The following is a 15375-nucleotide window of genomic DNA, read 5'->3' as shown; positions in this document are numbered from 1 at the left end:
AAGAAAGAAAGAAAGAAAGAAAGCAAGAAAGCAAACGCTATCGCTGGTGTTCTCCTTTCCTTAGAACTATAATCAAAGGGAAGTGATGCAACAGGCAGAGTGTGATGTGACTGGCACAGTTTTGTACTCACTTGCTTCATCACCTCCTTATTTTTGTAATCAAACCCAGGGTCGTGCTATGGGTGGAGCAGAGCATCGTACAGAATACAGCGTATTAGGGGAATGTATGGCGTAGAGAGGCTACAGGAGAGACAGACAGGCTTACTGGTAAAGAGATAAGTCCAGCCCCACTCCCCCTCCTCTTGTCTGCCTGCGGCCTCTGCTGCTAAGCTAGCAGCTATCAAAGCATAGGGCCTCATTCGTGGATCAAGACCCGCTTTCTGTGTCCGCACACGGTCGGGGTAGGATCCAGATCTTTCAGGACTGAGGCCACCTTTTTATTGCAGTTTTTACGGGGCGACCACCAAACGGGGAAATGCCTGTCTTTATTAGATTTTATTATTTTTTTTTTTCCTAATGCATTTGTGCAATTCTCCCAAGTCTTTAATGAAAAAGTTCTACGTTGCATCCAAGAGTCAGCTGCATTTAACGGAAGAAGCAATTAAAGTTTATCTGATTTCCGAATCGTCAGCACACATTTGAGTCACGGAGGGATCCGCTCTTTCGGCGAGCCCTCTTTCCTTTCTCCTGCCAAGCTAATCCAACTCAGCATCCAGTGTTTTTGAAGCATAAATGAAGATAGTCTCTGCAGTGTGCTCTACTACTACACACGTGTCACCCACATGCAGTTTGCTCTTGATAACAGTCGGTTGTACCCAGTGGCGTTTGGGAACCAAAGATGGCTGTGCAGTAGTGGGTCATACTGTAGCTCATCTCTTGTTTAGGTTTTAATTCTTATGTTCTGTTTTTCATATATATTTTTTTTAAAAAGCTGTCACTTCTACCCAGTTTTGCTTAACTGTCAAGCCCAGCAAACCAAAGATTGGCCTTGAACATAATATATTTATACATACATACATATATATATATATATATATATATTTGACAGTGCGGTCAAAACCCATTAGAACACCAGTGGAAAAAAATAACAGGGCTTGCAGACACACACACACAAAAACACACACACACACACACAAACAAGGCCTCACACTCTCCATAGCTCAAAATGGAGGTGCACGCTGGTAGGCACTAGTTCTTTTTAGGTCTGCGTGTTTGGGAAAATTCAACGTAAAGTGCACATTCACACAGCGAAAGTAAAACCAATCCTCGCATTTGTTTGTCGTTTGAAGTCACTCAGTGGCGACCTACTAGCCGAGCATTTAAACATGTCAGGGAGTTAGTACAGAAACTTGATTATACACACTAGTGAGAAACGTATCCTCATATCGGCGTGGTGTCGTTGCACCAGTTTTGCACCCTGGACGTTAGTTTTGTGGGTGCGGTGGGTGAGCATTTTAGAAGTTAAAACACTTTGTGAAGAATTTGCTGTTAAATGAGATGAAAAAAAAAAAAGATTATTTTATACATGGCCTGCTGATTTTTGGTACAGTGTTTTCTAGCTAAATTATTTTGTCATGCACATATAAACATTTATTATGCACTACTTTTCTAAATATTTTTTCTTTTTCCAACAGTCATTTTAGGCACATTTTTCACAAATGGGGAAACTCCTTTTTGCAATACCTCAATTTTTCACATTGTGAAAGGTAGCTTTTGTACTTTTGTTACTGAGAGATCTGCATATATGGAAATGTTCATTTTGAGAAAAAAGTTGAGTGATTTCAATATATATTATTTTCAATTATGCTTTTTATACATTTCAGTGCTGAGGAAACTTTACAACTAAGTGCGCACTTGTGTTGATGCGACTTCACATCTGCAGAGGAGAGACCAAAGTGTATTGCTCTCTTGGTCTTAGCTTTTCGTACACTAGATGTTTCCAGTCAATCTGGTCAATAACAGCATGGCGAGAATTAAAAAAACAAAAAACACACAAAAAAAAAAACAAGCTGTAATTTGAAATTGATGTTAATGTCTCTAAACATGGCTATACTAGTTGGAAAATGGTAACTTCTGTCTTGGTTTCCTCTCCATAGATGGAGTATAACTTATTATAAGGAGAATGCAAAATTTGGTTCACGCTTAACGCTGAATCTCGTATCACAAGAATGGATGTTTGGTGTTTAGATATTTTAATATTTGAAAAAAAAAAAAGTATATATATATTCTTGAACTTGCCAACTAGCACCTATTGTAATCCTTAGCATGCATGACAAAAAAAAAAGAGAAAATGACAAGTACATGAATTAGCTATTAAAATTAATTGTTGTGGTGTGCACCAAATGTTTCTCAACTATTAAGTTGTTAAGGACACCCCAAACCCACTCTCACCTCACCTCACCCCCCTCACCCCCCCCCCCCCTCCCCTCCCCACGTGTTGATCTCCTCGCTTCCCCATCGCAGACCTCTGCAGGATGCACATGACAGAGAGATAAGACGAGAAACAAAACAGAACTTTAAATCGATTTGGCAGTGCAGGACTTTGAGCATCCTTATAGAACACTGTTTAAAAGACTTGAGAACTCATCCCCGCCGTCTGTCGAGGTGATCTTATATAGACCTATCTGGAGGAAGGGGAGCTTAAAGACTTGAATGTGGTAAATGTTGCAAGTTAACTTCAAGTTGTTATGTGCAATACTTCTTTTGAACCTTTTTCCAGATAAAGACTCTTTGCAATGTAATTCTTTAATGCCATTTTTAATTGCAGACATTTAATTAAAGAAGATGTTAATATGTTTTTCACAGTCATTTTCTACTGTTATTGTAATCCTTTTCATGCTGGTGTTTGTAAAAAAGAAAAGAAATCAAACTATTTGTACTAATATAAATAATTGAAGTTATTTTTAAAACATTAAAGGTTTTGTGCTCATTTGCTTATTTTGTTTATTTTAAGCTACTGTGATTGATTGCATTGTAATTATTAGGTCAACAATGTATTTAGCTGTTTATTGGTATATTTTTAATTGGAATGTATAATTGATTTTTATAATTTTGATCAGATTTTTGTTATATTTTTGAGGTGAAGCTTTTAATATGTTAAAGTGTCTAGTTTTTACTAATTGCTATATTGTGCTCCACAATATATGGTTCACATTTTCTGAAGGAAAATAAATATTTAAATATTTGTCTGTTAATGATGTTACTTAATGGCAAGATTTCAATAGTTTTTAACTGTGTATGGGAAGGTTGTTGTATTTATTAATAGCATTTTTTTACTTAAGATATCACCTTAATTTTTATTGTCATTTCACTTTATAAGTTCCTATTTTTGTATTTTCCTTTCTAATTAAGTTATGTAATACGGATATGTCCATATTTCTAGGAGTTGGTCTGTAGAAGTGCTAGTGAAACGAAAAAGAAAAATCTAATGTTATTTAATTGTTTGCAGCCAACTATTTATAACAGTATGCATAATTTTTAAATATTTGTAATGTGAAATGTTGAATGAAATAAATCTTAACTGTGATGAAAATATGTGCCCGGTGTGCTTATTTGTGCTCAGTCTCGGACATTTAAAGCTGTTACGGGTCACAGCTCTTCTCCATTCACACGTGCGAGCTTGGCTTGACTTGGTTTGACTCTGGCAGGGATTTGCACCTCGAACATCGAATGCTTGTTGCTTAAAAAGCAGAGACGGGATGATTGAAACTGCCTGCTATGTCAGGCAGCGGAGGCCATTTAAACATGTCGCTGACTCGTCCCTGACGAAGTCCATCTGACGTCAGCGCAGCTCGCTTGGAGGCGGTTGGGCGTGCTTTGACCCGACTCTGGAGACGGTCCATACTGGGTGTGGCTTGGCACAACTGGTTGCGTTTAAACTGGTAATGGAAACGCAAATCAATGCTGCATGGTTTGACTGGGCGCGGTCAAAAGTGCCAATGGAAAAGACCTCATAGTCTTACTAACTGCTCCATGACTGTGCTGTAATCACAGTTTGGCTGTGTTGTGTATTGTAATGTGCATGAACATGAACACTCAGCTCTGACTGCACATCAGACAAACCCTCCACATGTTCGTAGCTGTCATCATTCGAAGTTGAGAAGTCAAATGTTTGACCTTCGAAATCAAAACTACTGCAGATTACCAGTGGAGCTGCCAACAACAACTCCTGGCACTGGTGCAGGTGTTTGGTAATTCATTGAAGAGCAATGTACGAACCACACCCTGGAGTGAACTTCTCTATCACTGCAGCAGTTTGAGAAGTTAAACCATTGAAGGTTAGAAAAAGTCAGTGGGTCAAAGATGCTCTTTAACAATAAATCCACTTTACTGAGCGAGTAAATGTCCAGACACTTCATCATACAACCAATTAATTCTGGTCCAGTTCAGCAGACACTATTTGCCTTTTTACAGAGAAAATAGCACAAAGGAGTAGTCCACCACTGACTGCACACTTTGTGGTGGAATGACTCTTTAATGGACTTAAATGAACTCTTAGATCAGGGGTCTAAAGCTAGAGGGTGAGTCATATGCTGTACAGATTGTAAAGCCCCTTGAGGCAAATATGTGACTTGTGGTATTGGGCTGTATAAATAAAAGCTACTTTGGTGGGATACCAGTACGATCAGAAAGCCTGGGTCAGATGTGTCATCTGTTTTAATTGGTTTGGCTGAGCTTAGAGCTAATACGCCTCAGATGTTAAGACTTTGACCTGAACAGTCGTCCTTCCCAGCTTTTCCACCTTTTCAGGTCATATTCGTTGTGTTAAACGAGAGTGTGTGTTGTCCACTGATTGGGGTAAAGCACTTGAAGGATTTCTGCACAGCTACTCATGATAAAACCCTCAATTTAAGGCTCATGCGCAAATCACACATTCACTTTGTGGATCCATGAAAACATGACATGCTGTCTCCCGGACAAAGCAGGAGTGCTGACTGGGTCATGTGTTGTTTCCTCTGATTCCTGGAAAAACTGAGCAAACCGACCAACGGCTCAGTAACACCACCCGATGGTTACATCTTGCACTGTTAAGTGTGACGGTGACTCATTGAGACCAAAGTCGACATGCTGGCAAATACATATTTCACTAAGCAGCAGAGCTCTTTGTACATACAGAACCATGTTCTTTCAAAACAAGTAAGATGTCGCCTCTATATCAAATGCAGGCCATATGACACAGCTTTGAGATAGTAATAAAGTACAGTAGAAAACTACCTTTCCAGGTGCATGCAAATGTCTTTGATGTCCTGGAGAGCAGGCAGAAGTGGTGATGGTTCAGGCACAGGGAAGATAAGATGGGAACATAAAAGCTCATGAAGCATTGCTGGTGAGCAGGTCCACCAAGGCAAACAAGCAGAGCTTTGAATGAGTTTATTCAGAGCCTTATCTTCACACATTTCACAGAGCATATGCTAAACAGTTGATTAAGAAAGATCTAGTCAGACTGGAAGAGACACCTGGTGAGCATAGAGGCGTCTTGCAGAGTGCATCTTGACACTGTGTGCAGAGACACTTTTCAGGTTGTTTCATGGACCACGCTGAAGGATCATGGTGACCGAGTCGTCTGCGTACATAAGCTACCTGAAGAAATTATTCATGCTCCTATTATCATCTTATTTCAATTTCCTTTTCGCTACATATCTTTTGAATTTGCTTTTTTGGGGGTAATGCTGCATTTACTTACTGTTTTTTTTATATATATATATTATTTGAACATATCTCATTTACTTTTTTTATGATTTATTGGTCAGATTTTCCTAATAATTACTTGAGAGAAACAATTTAAACAAAGTAAATTTATATTTTAAGTGCCTTCACACACCGACAGTCGGATTATTGATGTATATTATTATTTTTTTACTCGCACCAGTTCCCTCAAATCTAACTGTGTGTTATTCATTAAACCACTAGATGGGGCTGTAGGACCAAAAGAACCAATTTGACCCACACATTGTTTGTGCTGCTTTCAGGTACTGTGGAAAATGTTGAAGTCTGATCTGTTATCTCAGGATTTTTGTCCCTTCAAATTTACAGCTGTCAAAGTATGAATATTCTGCTGGGATGTGACATTCAGGAAGCGCAGATGATTAATTTTGAATCATTAACCTGATCTTTTGGGGATGAAATAATTTTATGTATTATTATTATTATTATTTTTAAAGATTTCTGATCAACTATAAAACAATGCCCTTGCAGCGGGGTCCAAACTGTGAAAAAAAAAAAATCATTTACCTTCACTTCAAGTATTATTCAGCTGGATAATGCTTCAACCCTCTCAGCTCGGATTTCGAGTTTACAAGCAGCCATGAAAGGCAACATTAATTCAGCTTCCACTTTGGCCAAACAAACGAGACTCCCAAAAGGAAAGAAAAAAAAAAAAAATCCCCCTAGTGGCAGCTCCAGCGGCTGAGTGTAGCAGAGCGGTGAAGGAGAGGCTGTGTTTGGATTAGGGGGTTGGGCTGCCTGCTGGTAGGAAACCTGCCGCCAGACATCCAGTTTGTCTCCGGCGGTGCAGCGTTGCTTTCCCGCAGCATCAGCAGCAGCGACACCGCAGCGCAGCCTCCAGCCTCACCTGCTCCTCATCTGCGCTTCCCTCCGCCTCTGTCCACACAAACCCTGCCGCAGCACAGAGGAAGCGGACGGACAAGGACGACCAGCTGTAAGTTACTGCTTTTACTGCTTTTCTTGGGGCTTACATGTGTTGTTTTCTTGTGATGGAGAAAGGGGATGACGCTATTGGCAGCTGTTTTTTTTTTTTTTTTTTTTTTTCTTCATTGCTTTCCTGTAAATAGAACCCGAAATTCGTTCACATTGCAAACAAGATGAGCTTTCTTTTGAGTGTTTTGCTTTGCTGATCATTCACTAATTGATCCCATGCGAATTCAATTCTGATATCTCTCAACAAAAAGTCATTATAGAACATTTATTCCGATTTATTGTGTACTTTAAGGCTACAATCAAGTCAAAATCTCATCAATATTTAATCTCCTGTCACACTGGAATCCTCCTCATCAAACAGTCTGGCAGGTTTCATTGATCTGAAACGCTGTAAGGTAAAACCATCCTTTTTCAACACCTCCTCTATTCAGGAGCAGTCTTCAGGGAAATAAGGGAATATATAAGGGCGGTGAAAGATGGTGAAACTAGGGAGTAATCTTCAAGACAAAGGGGCCAAACCTGTGAGCGTGGAGGACGGCTTTCAGAATGTGCCCCTCATCACTCCGCTGGATGTTGGCAGCCTCCAGAGCCAAGCACCTGACAAGGTGAGAGACTGCAGCCCGAGTGTGTGTCTGTGCCCGTGTGTGCCGAGGAGAGAGTTTTCCTGCTTGTTTGGGCGTCTGTCTGCTTTTCCCAATCTCCTTCTGTTTCTGTTAACTCAATGCTGTTGACCTACGTTGTCCTCAGACCCTCTTGTGCTGAATAAACCTCCCAACACACACACACACACACACACACACACACACACACACACACACACCCATGCCCTTTCATTCATTCGCACGTTCATTCCTCTCAGCTGTCTCCCAGCCATGTCCTTTGTTTTCCAGCTGAGATTAGGATACAGATTTGGTGCCAGACAGACTGTCATTTATCATCTCGACATCCCATAGTAACTGAACCGCCGCTCGTTAATCCAGTTACCATGGTGGCAGTGCAACATGGAGAGCTGATTGGTGCTTCTATGGGGTCGGGACAGAGAGCTGCACTGATTGCACATTATGAAAATTAATGGAATTAGACAATAGGCGAGCTCGTAGACGCTCCTCGCACATGTGAAAGCTTTGTTATGCATCGATTGAGGCGCAACAGCTACTGTGTGACGGTTTCATTTTGCCGCTATGTGAATCCATGCTTCTGTCCTGAGCTACTGATCAATGACTTATTGTGGAACTCCGAGATGAAAGACAAAATGCATCAGAAAATCATTGCACCAGTGAGTGAGCTCTCATCTTATTAGGCACCAGAAGGATTACTGTCATGTGTTATCAGAACATATACTCCGCCTGACAGGGACGAATAGGACAATCAGGTCAGTTTCATACTGGAATACTGTTTAATAGCTAGCAAGCTTTACCCTCACAATTAGCCTGACTTGGTTAACAATTAGCTTTATATCTAATTTCATGGGAAAAACTCAGGATCAAGTATACAGTGAAAACTTGAGATCTGACATTTGATATCTGTCACATGAAACAGGGACTGTTAACTTCATGGAAAACTGTCACTCTCCGGAAAACTAATGAGGACATCATCCTACAACAGGCATGAACAAAGTTTTAACAGCAGTGATGAAACTGTTATTATTCAGTGAATTGACTATTTGAACTATTTTCCGAGCAAAAACACTAAACATTCTCTGATTCCAGCCCCTCAAATGTGAGATTTTTGTGAATTTAAAAGAATGGTTTGACATTTTGGCAAATGTGTTTACTCACTTTCTTTTTGAGAGCCAGATGAGAGGATTGATACCAATCTCATGCCTGTACAGTAAATATACAGTGAGGCTACGAGCAGCTGGGGCTAGCTTAGCACACAGCAGGTTGAAACAGCAAGCACGTCTCTACCAGCGCCTCTAAAGCTCAATAATTATGTTGTTATATGTTCACAAGGAAGTCACCGCCAAGAAACAGCACAGAACCTCCTGTAAAACCCAACCATGTTGTTTTTACTTTGGTTTGTGAGGATTAAACAAACAGATGTAACGTTAGAGATGCTGGTAGGTGGACTAGCTGTTTCCCTTTGCTTCCTGTTTTGATGCTAAGCTAACTGCTCCTCTTACTGTCATGTATGAGGGGTATCGGTCTTTTCATCGGTCTCTCAGCAAGAGAGCGAATAACATGTTTTTCCAGACAAAACAAGCTGCTTAAAGTATTTGTGTGAGACAATAGTGCAAAACAGCAATCGCAAATTCCCAGTGTGTGAAATGATCAATTTCCTGATAAAAAAAAATGACTTATGGATAAGTGATAATGAAAAATTGCAAGAATTGCACCATTACTACCACATTCATTTGTTTTTAAACACATCCCACCCCACTGATCCATGAAAAACATCTCATGAAGGAAGCAAAGATGATGTTTTTTAGAGGACAGTTAGAGACCATAAGCCTTTAATATCATTGTGTCCAGGATCCAAGAACTATGGACCTAACCAGGCCTTTAAAAAGCATGAGATTTTACTTTATGCCATTAAGAGCAGGTGTCACATGACTCACATGATGGGTGTCTCCTCAAGCTGTTTTATTGTCAATGGTTTACAGAAAAGTCTAAAAAAAAAAACAAAAAAAAACAGCCCAAAAATGGACGTCCATATGCGCTGCAGCAGACGGAAACGCACAACACAGCCTGAGCCCTCGCTGTGCATTCTGCTGAGGGTGGCACAATCTCTTTCCATTTCATATACCTGCTAACTGGAGAGACTTGTCATTCACCGCACTCACGTCACACAGCAGAACACACAGGAGGGCCACGCATGCACTTTCATTCACAACGAGGCTCGCGTGCGTTCTGCAGGAGTGCGTCCGACACAGTCGTGTGAGTGACGAGTCTTTCCTGTCAGCAGCCACCAGTTCTGAACATGACACAGAGCTGTCAGTCATTCTGCACTGATTTAATCAGTCCCACTACACTCGAGGGACATGGCTGCACACTGTGGTCAAAGCTGCCGTTGTGTTAAGATTGTAGCGCGCACACACACGAGCACACACATATACATTGGCATTTCATCGCGCTGTGCGATTGCTCAAGTGGGTTTACTGATCACCCGAACAGATAGAGAGGCAGAGAGAATAACCTGGCTGGAGTGTGAGCCGCTGCGATACAGCAGTGAGCTACTGTCGCTGACATTTGAAAGGAGAAGAGGTCAGAGAAGAAAGCTGCTGTTTGGTCGACTATCAGTGAATTTTTACATGCCTCAGGAGACGCAGGCACGAAGATCGCTGTTGCTTGTTGCTTTCGGGTGCACTCGCTGACAGCTGATGCAGATTTGGTATGCTGCTCACTTGCACGCAGCACTGAGAAATTGTTAGTTCAGCCGCTGCATAAGCTGGTTTAAGTTGTGCACACTTAGAGGCATTAAGCAAAAATGTCTTTTTTATATATCATTATGCAAATGCAGATGGGTCCATTTGTTTTTACATGGGACAGTGTGGGAGTTTTAAAGGTCAATTTGCTGCTAAATCTTTGAATGTGTCTCCAGCTGTAAGTGTGAGAATTTGTCTTCCTGGCAAGTGATGCATGAACACAAGAGAGGCCAAGAGAAATAATAATGAAATCTGTAATTAGATGTCAGCGCGTGGGAAGTGTTGATGATGGCTATCACTGTTCATTTAATGGAAATTCTGCGCAGTGTACTTTATCCTACACTGTATGATCACACGCTTCTGTCCTTTCAAAGCACCATGTAACTCTAGTTTTCAGCAACGCTTCATAATTCTGCTTTAAGGTTAGAACCCGTAAACCTGCAATAACTGATTTTTTTATGATATGGTAGGCGAACAGCTGCTTATTTATGAATAAGCAACTGTAGTGTATTCACAATAGCTATAGACATCCATTCTCTCTACACCTAACATTGGCCAATATATGGCTGACTAACTGGCAAATATCTTCTCTCTTTTAGCTCTGTTTTTGGTTTCTACCAGCTCCTGAGTGAAATAGCTGCACCTGCAGGTGAAAACAATGCTGTGAGAATCAACCAAATCAGTGAAGTTGCAGTCAGAGAGTTGAAAAATGATCTTAAACTCAGGTGATAATTGTCATTGTTGTCACATTGTTTTGTCATTTGAAAAGCTGTTTGCTGCTTTAAGGACAGTGACGGTGCTGTAGGAGGCCATACCTCTGTGTGGATATCTATCTCTAAGCCTAAAAATATGGTACACCAATAATACCTTTGTAATGAAAATCTCTATAATCTCGCTCAATTTAAGGTTGTTGTTTTCGCCAGCCGCCCCACCCAGAAAGAGTTCACTGTTAATCAGCTTTCATCAGCCCGACAGAATCTGATCTGAGAGCAGTTTTGCTCTCTGCGTCGTTTAAAGCCAAAGCAAGGTTTACTGGGTCACGTGACCCGACTAGTACCCCAGATCAGCAGTGCTGTTCTGAGCAGCTTTACAAAGCCGACCCCAGCTGTTTTCACCCTGATCCTGCCTGATGACTGTGTGACCTCCCCGACTGCAGGGTTACCCAGGGATATTTGCAGGGGCGGGGTGCAGTCACAGTGAAGTTCATACACGTACGAACACACACACACACACACACAAACCCACACATAACAATGTTGCTGTGGCCAACAGAGGCTGAGGCATTAGAGAGGTATTAGATTTGATTCCATCTAGGCAGGGACGCGTCACAGCCACTGCAGGGTCACCAATATCTTGATTGGATTGCTGGTGGAAAAAAAAAAAAGCAACAGCCAGAGGAGGGTGTGGAGACAGTTTGACTCACAGACAGAAAGACAGACAGATCTTTTCTTCCCGTTTGTTGTTTCTATGAGATCAAAGCTGAGGTACAAAGACCTGCTTCAAAGGCTATGACATCTGTCCAACATGTCTCCTTACGCACCCTCATCCTGTCCTTGTTCCTGTCCTCAGCTCCTGCGGAGTAGCTTTTTAAGTCTCACTCCGTCTTTATGGCTGTGTGTTCTCATCCTCATGAATTAAGGAGGAATTCCTGGGGGCAGGAGTCCTCAGTCAGCATGTTAAGTCAGTCATGGATCGATGAACTATCATCTAAGTTTAATTTGACAAATGATCGCAAATTATACATAACCTATTTTCTAATTTATCTGGCCGGCTGTGCACGGAGGCTGTGACCTCTGAAGGCAAATAAAGGTATTATGATAATGAGTCGGTTTTCTTATGTAAAGGAAAGTCTGCGCACGCAAAGGTGAGGCTTTGTCAACAGGTATAACAAAGCTGTTTTTAGATGTAATTCATATTCATCTTACATTTGGTATTTAATCAACAAATCTACAGTCTATATCAGGGGTTGCCCAAACCTTTTCCCTTGGAGGACCAAAAGCAAACACCTATTGTATTATCAATGTGTAAAATGGCACTCGGATGCGAGTTTGAATGCTTTTTTTTTTGCTTGAAACATCTGTTGGGCCAAGTCAGACCTGATGGTAGGCCAACGTTGGACAGCTCTGGTCAACACTAACCCTACAGGGGTCACAACAACAGTTATTTTTTTTATTAGCTGCCAGTTGTTTGGCCAATGGAATGTAAGAAATTGGTGAAAAATATACGTCACAGATCCCAAGAGTGCTTTCGTTTTCCGACTAACAGTCCAGAACTCAAAAACATTCAGTCCTCTATCACTTGAAAGAGAGAGAAGCAGCCAAGCCTCACATTAGACTAACTAGCTGGAACCACAGTGTTTGAATGCATGAATAGTGACTTGAACAGTTATCATTAAACTCTAAAAAAAATTTCCTTCTGATTGACTAATCGTTTCAGCTCTAATTACTATTGTTAATTAAAGTAGATTTTCAAAGTTAAAGTTTGATCAATCGAGTAATAAGTCAGTTTAATAACGAATACTGCATCATGCATGGAAATGAGTTTCCAGCAAAATTAAGCACATTCGTTCCATAAATTTACAGGAAACAAACACAAGCAGAAAGAACTACTAGGACAATATTGATATATTTTGTATGTAAATGAAGTGTAATGAAAAACTATATATTTCATAGTCTTACAGCCACTTGGGGCCCCTGCATACTGTATGCTGTGAAATCCAACCGTGCTGCAGTGCTGCACACAGGCTGGCCCAGCGGTTGTCAGTCGTGCTCCTCAGGACTCTGAGCCCTGCTGGTTTTTATTCTAGCTGTGTAGATAGAGATCGATTCATGCCTCAGATGCCAGGGGAATGCAAATAACTGCTCTCACTTACCTGGATGAAGAGAGAACCGGCAGTGCTCTGCCTGAGAGACCAGCGGCTGGTTTCAGGAGAGAGCTCAGTGATTGTGGTTTATTTAAACTGCTTTAATCAATATTTCTATGTTAACAATGGATCAAATTACCACATGTATGTGAAAAGTGTTGCTTGTCGTAACTATCACTCTTGAGTTCCCCTCAGCGCTACTGAGCCTTTTATTGTCTTTCAGCCCATTGTTTTGGTCCTAGTGTCATTTTCTTTCAGCACAAAAGCTCTAAAAAGCCACTCTGCGCTAGCTCTGCAACACTAAACGGCAGAAACACAATTAGTAACCAGCTGGCGAACACAGTGGAGCATTAAACAGCTAAAGGACCAGATATATTTGCCTTATTTTGAGTTAGAGGAGACCAAAATTGAGTGAAAAGGAATATTGTGAATATCAAGTATGTCAGGCAGCCAAAACCATAACTCCAAATGAATGCTAATGTTGCTTCGTACCTGCTTGATGTGTAAATAGCAACCGTTTGCTCCATAACTTAAAAGGTGATAATGTCCATGTTGTGTTTCCAGCCTGTTTCTGCTGTCCCCCAAGTGATCACAAAATCTGTTATTTTAGGTTTCTTGATTTGATTAACTCAATGTTATTGGAAAATGATGTCCTCTGAAATTGCATTACAACCCCAATTGTAAAAAAAAGTTGGGGTGCTGCATGAAACAGAATGTAATCGTCTGCTAATGAACTGTGTTTACCGACAACGGTCTTGCGAAGTGTTCCCGAGCCCATGTCGTAATATTTTACAATCATGTGTTCACAAAGGGGTGAACCTCGCTCCATCCTTGCTTGTGAATGACTGAGCCTTTCCAGGATGCCCCTTTCATACCCAGTCATGATAATATCACCTGTTATCAATGAACCTGTTTACCTGCTGCTCGTGTCCCAACTTGTTTGAAATGTGCTGCTGCATCAAATTTATAATAAACATATATTTACAAAAATCAAGGAAGTTGATGAGGTCAGACATTACATATATTGTCTTTGTACTCTTTTCAGTTTAATTAGTATATGTCAGTAATGATTAGCAAATGTCCACATCCTGTTTTATTTCTGTTTCGCACAGCGTCCAAACTTTTTTGCAATTGGGGTTTTAAGTAAAGATTTTTGGTAAACTATATTTTAAATTTCTGACCAGATCCATCTAAGAACAGGCCTCAGATTTCCAAATAGTGCACATCTTATTTCAGCATCACTTTTCATTGGTGTTTTGTGTCTGCAGAGGTGCCTGATTCAAATCAAGCAAATACCCAAACACTAGAAGAAGAGTTGATTTAACATTAATCACATTTGATCGTCGCTTCATCCTGGTAGAACTCATGTTGTACAGAGCTACCTCAACGATGGATCCCCCCCGTGTTTTTTTTAATGTGGATTTCATTCACTGTTTTATTCACGAGCAAAGACTAGAATCAAACATGTCAAAAAAAATGTCTGCAACTGCCTTCGACACTGAAACTTCACCAAAGACCAATTCTCCCGCAGCTCAGTCTTTGGGGATGAAAAATGAAACAGCAATCACAGTGATAACAGGTCTGAGGAATAACATACTGAGAAAGGTGGCGAGAAATGAAAAGTTTTGACAGCTTTTCCACAGGGAACATCACATCTAAAAAAATACCAAGAGGGAGGGAGAGAGAGAGAGAGAGAGACAGAGAGAGAGACAGAGAGAGAGAGAGAGACGCTGAGTTGACGAGCTGAAACTGTCTTTTCTGAAATGTACTTTTCTGTACTTCTACGTGTTCCATTCAAAGTCTTGTTCATTCACTCAAATATAAAAACGACAACTTAAAAAGCTCTGAAGTGCTTTTAAACATAATAAAACATATATCAAACCCTGACTGTTGACTTCATAAAAAAAAAACAAAAAAAACATCCAGCAGCAGTGTGTGTGGCAGCAGTCATTTCACCACTCAGAAACAAACTGCGGAGCTCTATTATAGATCTGAGAGTGGCTCTGTGTCAGTCATGGAGATATTAAAAGGTCACAGTGAATCAAGACATTTGGATAAAGTACACATGACTAATTGAATATCTGTATATAGATTCTGACAGGAAATTGCAGCAGTGGTTATGTTTGTTCATGCGCTGGAATCATTTAGCTTCTTGTTACTGATGTAGAAATCCCTGTCAGGCTTATTGACACATTAAAAGGTCACAGTAAGCGAAGGGGCTTGAATTAAAACAGGTCTGAAGTCATGATGCGAGGCTGTTACGCTCGTGTTAAAGCAAACCCAATTGCAAGAGTTATTACAACTCATGGTAACACTTCGATTGGTAACTGCAGTCTAGTTTAGCGGTTCCCACTGGTTCGTAAATGTAGGTATAGTGGAAGAAAACAAGAGATTGGGGAAAATGCTTGTAACAAGGAGAAATCAATTGTACTCTATGTGTTGTTACCTAGAGGCAGCTGGATGTATGAGATCACAAAATCAAACAAGATCA

The 15375-nt window shown here is 40.7% G+C and overlaps 1 protein-coding gene across 1 annotated transcript in view; it reads left to right on the top strand.

Annotated features, from left to right (window-relative positions):
- The first annotated feature begins 6386 nt into the window (after positions 1-6386).
- The window catches only part of nsg2 (neuronal vesicle trafficking associated 2), a 38647-nt gene continuing 29658 nt past the window's right edge, over positions 6387-15375 (top strand). Inside the window, exons 1-2 of the mRNA XM_076750687.1 lie at positions 6387-6658; positions 7089-7262. Of these exons, the coding sequence (XP_076606802.1) occupies positions 7134-7262 (129 nt within the window). The 5' untranslated portion in view covers positions 6387-6658; positions 7089-7133. The remainder of the gene's footprint in view (positions 6659-7088; positions 7263-15375) is intronic.

The sequence above is a fragment of the Chaetodon auriga genome, chromosome 15 (assembly GCF_051107435.1).
Source record: "Chaetodon auriga isolate fChaAug3 chromosome 15, fChaAug3.hap1, whole genome shotgun sequence".
NCBI lineage: Eukaryota > Metazoa > Chordata > Actinopteri > Chaetodontiformes > Chaetodontidae > Chaetodon > Chaetodon auriga.
Note: the sequence above shows the minus strand (reverse complement) of the source record. Positions and strands in the feature narration are given on the sequence as shown.